The 5,008-nt window shown below is 52.7% G+C and overlaps 1 protein-coding gene across 1 annotated transcript in view; it reads left to right on the forward strand.

The window, feature by feature from the left end:
* Window positions 1-3,032, forward strand: part of gli2 (GLI family zinc finger 2) — a 59,921-nt gene extending 56,889 nt beyond the window's left edge. Inside the window, exon 13 of the mRNA XM_015396545.1 lies at window positions 109-3,032. Coding sequence (XP_015252031.1) covers window positions 109-2,351 — 2,243 coding nt within the window. The 3' untranslated portion in view covers window positions 2,352-3,032. The remainder of the gene's footprint in view (window positions 1-108) is intronic.
* Window positions 3,033-5,008: the final 1,976 nt, after the last annotated feature.

Raw genomic sequence — 5,008 nt, forward strand, 5'->3', positions numbered from 1 at the left:
GTTTCTAGCTCATGTCTCAGGAGTCACGTTCCCTCTGAAAATGTCAAACTAAATGTCTGAACTTTAAAGGTTCCTCTTGTAATCACACCTCTCTGTCCTGTTTTTTAGGTTCCTTGCTGGAGAACTCCAACATGATGAGTAACTTCCGCTCGCATCCCGGCCAGCCAACCGGAGAGCTGTCTTCAACTGAAGTAACTCTTCTAAACCAGCTGAACGAGCGGCGTGACAGCACCACCAGCACCCTTAGCTCCGCCTACACCTTCAGCCGACGATCCTCCGGAATATCGCCGTGCTACTCCAGCCGTCGCTCCAGTGAGACGTCCCAGTTCGGCGCTAACCGCCACAACAACATCAGTTCCGCTGACTCGTACGATCCTATCTCCACCGATCTGTCTCGGCGCTCCAGCGAGGCCAGTCACTGTGGGGGTGGCGTCCCTGGAGGGGGTGGGGGAGGCGTGCCGAGCCCTCTCAGCCTAACGCCTGCCCAGCATTATCGGCTAAAAGCGAAGTACGCGGCTGCCATCGGCGGAGCTCCGCCCACTCCTCTCCCTAACGTGGACCGCATGAGCCTGAGGACGAGGATGACTCTCTACGGCAACTCCCAGGAAGTCTCAGCGGCGCCCTTCCTTCAGCCGCCGCCTGGAACGCAGCCCAGGAGGTTCAGTGATGGATACGGCTCGTTGGGCTTGATGCCCCATGAGGTTCCGACCAACCTTCCACGTAGGGCCAGCGACCCAGTCCGCCGTGCCCAGCTAGAACCGCTTTCTCTCCTGAGGGTCCAACGTTACAGTAGCATGAACAACGTGAATCCCATGAACCCCCCCTCAGCTGCTGACCATCAGACTATGGCTACGCAGGGCTACACTCGCTCCGACGGAAGTCTCCAACGCTACCCGTTTGCACCAAGACCCCCAAGCATTTCTGAAAACGTAGCCATGGAGAACATGGCGGTCGATGGGGTGATGGCCGGCGGGGAACCGAGTGCTGAGGATGAAATCGTGCTCCCAGATGACGTGGTTCAGTACCTGAGGTCACAGAATTCTGGTCCGACGGGTCACAACAATAACCCCCACAGTCTGAGTCTGGGCCCCCAGCCCAGCATGGCTCCCCCGCTGCACTTTCACGGGCAGAGGAGGATGGCCATGGTGGACTCCAGCCTGGCACAGTCTGGTCAAGATATGCAGACCTATCAGAGGGGCCCTGGTGGCTCCCAGCAGCCTTTCCCAGCACCGCCAGAGAACAAGAACAACATGCCGGTGCAATGGAACGAAGTGAGCTCAGGGACGATGGACACCACCGCAAAGCTTCCCAAACCACCGCAGCATCCGGTTAGAGGAAACCTGGCGGTTATCCAGCAGAGGCACGGCTCTGGGCCACTTCAGAGCCTGAGTGGCAACCAGCAGGTTGGCTCTATGAGTCAGAATCTATCTATGCAGGGCTATTTGAACAATGGCCACCAGCGGCCAGTGAATACCTCCCTTCAGCAGAGACAATGCAGCAGCGTCTATTTTACCGAGCAGATGAGCGATCAGCAGGACTTCAGCCAGGAGGGAAGTCTTTATTCAGGATCTGGAAACTTGCAGCCCACCCTCAACGCCTCAGCAAACGCTGAACTGCAACATGGCAAGACCAGAACCGCCATGGACAGGTACTGCCCCCTAAACCAGGCGGATCCTCAGAACTACAGCTTTCCCTTCAGGCAGTCCCAGCATGGCGTCCAAAATGGAACCAGAGGAATGTTCCAACCCCGGCCGCCCAATGAGCCGAAGCCTTTTAGCCGACAGCAGCCAGGCTCTGACATCATCCCGCCCAGCCGAAACCCCCGAGTCACAGATCCGAGTCCCTGCGATATGGCCGTCACGTCTGAGGCAAGTCCAAAGAGGCAGAGCAAGGGGGCGGAGCATAACGGCTCCGACGCCCAGAACGCCGCCGTGTTTTACACAGGACAGATTCACATGTTCCAGCCGTCGTCCAATGGGGTGGATGACATCATATCGCCATGTGCCAGTGACTCCGCCAGCCACCCCGCTGCGTTGGCCTCTCCAGGAGTCAACCAGGTGTCCAGCAGTACCGTTGACTCGTCCAGTGGTCGAACCGGAGCCGCAGACCACGCCCAGATAGACTTTGACACCATGCTGGATGATGGCGATCACTCTAGCCTGATGTCTGGAACGCTGAGCCCCGGCCTCCTGCAAAGCCTCTCCCCTAGCTCCTCCCGTCTCACCACGCCTCGCAACTCCGTCACCCTGACGTCCGTCCCCGCGGGGATCGGGAACATGGCCATCGGAGACATGAACTCTATGCTCACTGCTTTGGCCGAAGAAAGCAAGTTCCTCAACATGATCAGCTGAGAGCCATCGAACGCCTCATTCCCCTGTTACCATGTCGACAGCGAGGACGCCTTCAGGAAAACAAAGAAAGCACTGGTTGTTCTTTAACCGTCTGCAGGAACACGACGATCTCCTGTTATTCCTCTCAGACTTCATCGTGTTTAACGGGAAAACTGGTTTCCTGATGTTTAAAGCCATATTTTCTAACAGCCCAGGGTATCTGTACACTGGTCAGGGCTGCTGGTGTATCAGCACGGCGCCCCCATCAGATCACGCCGTGCCTTCTGGGGGCGCCTGAGGACACAGGTACTGGGGAAGGGATCCGTGGCGTAGATATACAGAGATAGATCCTGCTGCGGTTCCGTTTCCCTCCCAGCGCATGGCTCGGCCCGCGGGTCAGGATCAGAACTCGGTCAGTCCGGATGGGATGGATGATGGAAACGGGATGAACTGTGACTGGAGCTCATTTCCAAACATCAGGATTAAACCCAGAGTTTAATCTCTGTTTAAAAATGGCGTCTTTACATTTAAATGCTTTTCTAACGCAAACAATTCTGGGATGTTTGGATTAAAGGATCGACATGAATCTGAAATCTGCAGAGGTCCAACCATAGAGGCCCTAGTCTCCCATGGGTGCTCCCATTGTCTCCTCTACTTGTCTCCTTCCCCCTCTACCTCCTCCCAATGCCTCCTCCCTGTGCCTCCTCCTCCCTGTGTCTCCTCCCAGTGCCTCCCCCCGTACCTCCTCCTCCCCCATGCCGCCTCCCCTTATCTCCTCCTAATGCCTCCCCCCTGTACCTCCTCGTCCCTGTGTCTCGTCCCTGTGCCTCCTCCTCCCTGTGCCTCCTCCCTGTGCCTCCTCCTCCCCCGTGTCTCCTCCCTGTGCCTCCTTCCTGTGCCTCCTCCTTGTGCCTCCTTCCCGTGCCTCCTCCCCCGTGCCTCCTCCCTCTGCCTCCTCCCCTGTGTCTCCTCCTTGTGCCTCCTCCCCCGTGCCTCCTCCCTCTGTCTCCTCCCCCCGTGCCTCCTCCCCCATGCCTCCTCCCCCTGTGCCTCCTCCCCATGCCTCCCCCCTGTCCCCCATGCGTCTCCAGAGGACTGCAGAGGCGGTTTTTAAGTCGTTCTGTAGATTTTGTCTGAATCTCTGAGGAATTTCTGCTCTTTTCTCAGTCGATCCGTTTAAGTTTGTCTGTAAATAACTTTTGTACATTTTAAATAAACCATTTTTTTTCTGTGTAATTCTTCATGTCTGTTCTGGAGGCTGTGATCCTCAGAGGTCCGATGAACAGATGTTTCCTCACATCTGGCTCTAAGGTCAAGCTCTTGATTTTCAGTGAAATCTTAAATGATTTTTTCACATTTTTTTAACTTTCTGAAACAGAGCAAAGTTCTCCAGGACTTTAAAGTTTTCCTTCCCTTTAAACGTCTCTCCTTTTCTTCTCAAAGGTCCGATATGTTTAGTCCAGGAAGCAGATTCTTCCACCTGAGCTGCGGATCTCTGCAGCTCCTCCAGCATTTATTTCACACATTTTATAACTTTGGTTAATTCTGAAATCCCTCCCACCTCCAAATGATTTACTTCCTGTTTGATGTCATAGTTTGGTCAGTAGGGATCTAATTCTATTAAATACGTTTGATAAAGATTGGAGACCTTTGTTCTGTAGCAGTTAAAGAACAAACTGTAGAAATGAGCTTCAGATCTGAGCAGGAAGGAAGATCAAGGAAAGAGGAAAGAGGATCCAAACAAACAGCATATTCATCTGGAGACCTTTCAGAAGAGGAGCTCCTCATTCACTGAGAGGGAGGAACGGAGCCTGAGGGAGGAGAGAGAGGAGAACAAGGAGCAGAGTGAACGATCAAAGAGCCCAGCTGGAGGACCATGAAGGTCTGATCTGTCTGGAAACAGCAGAGGAAGATATTCCTGTTCCTCAGGAAAGGATCCGTCCCAGACTTTAGGGACAGACGGCCTGAAGAGAGTTCTAGAGGTTCTGGTCCTTCAGGTTTCATTAGAGCGAAGTCCCAGCTGGAAGAAGCAGCAGGCTGAGGGCCTCTGAGTGGAGCCGCTGTTCCGTCAGACCAGCGTATGCTTTTAGTTTTGTACAAAAAATAAACTTTAATCTACCTCAATGGGCGTGCATCCCTTTATTTGTGTGCAAAAAAACTATTTACTTACTTTTCAGCATTTTTCAGCATGGTGATCTGACCTTAAATTATTTTTTTTCGTGCATGACTAAAGGGATACACGCCTACGACAGAGTATCAGGGCCAGGCTAGAGATTTGTTTCTTCTATTTTGAGAATAAAGTCGTAACATTATGAGAAACAATTTGAATTCTTCCCAGAATCCCTTTCTTCCCTAAAATGAGGAATGTGGAGCATCATGTGAAGTTCTACTTTAGCATCGGTTTGACAGATCAGGAAATCTTTCAGCAGCAGCATCAAACTGGGCAGGAAGTCAAAGTGGACTCTGGTTGCTGATTGGTGGAGCTGGTCGGCCGTCATCTGGGCGGAGCTCCAAGCTTTCTGTTGTTTGATGACTTTATTTTTGTAATATCACAACTTTAATCTAGAAATAGAAGAAAAAGAATCTCTAGCGTGGCCCTAATACTCCATCATACACGCCTGTTGAGGTGGTTTAAAATCTATCTTTGGTACCAAACTAAAAGGATAAAGGTAAATCTG

Source organism: Cyprinodon variegatus, unplaced genomic scaffold, assembly GCF_000732505.1.
Source record: "Cyprinodon variegatus isolate N-32 unplaced genomic scaffold, C_variegatus-1.0 Scaffold804, whole genome shotgun sequence".
In the NCBI taxonomy this organism is placed as follows: Eukaryota; Metazoa; Chordata; class Actinopteri; order Cyprinodontiformes; family Cyprinodontidae; genus Cyprinodon; species Cyprinodon variegatus.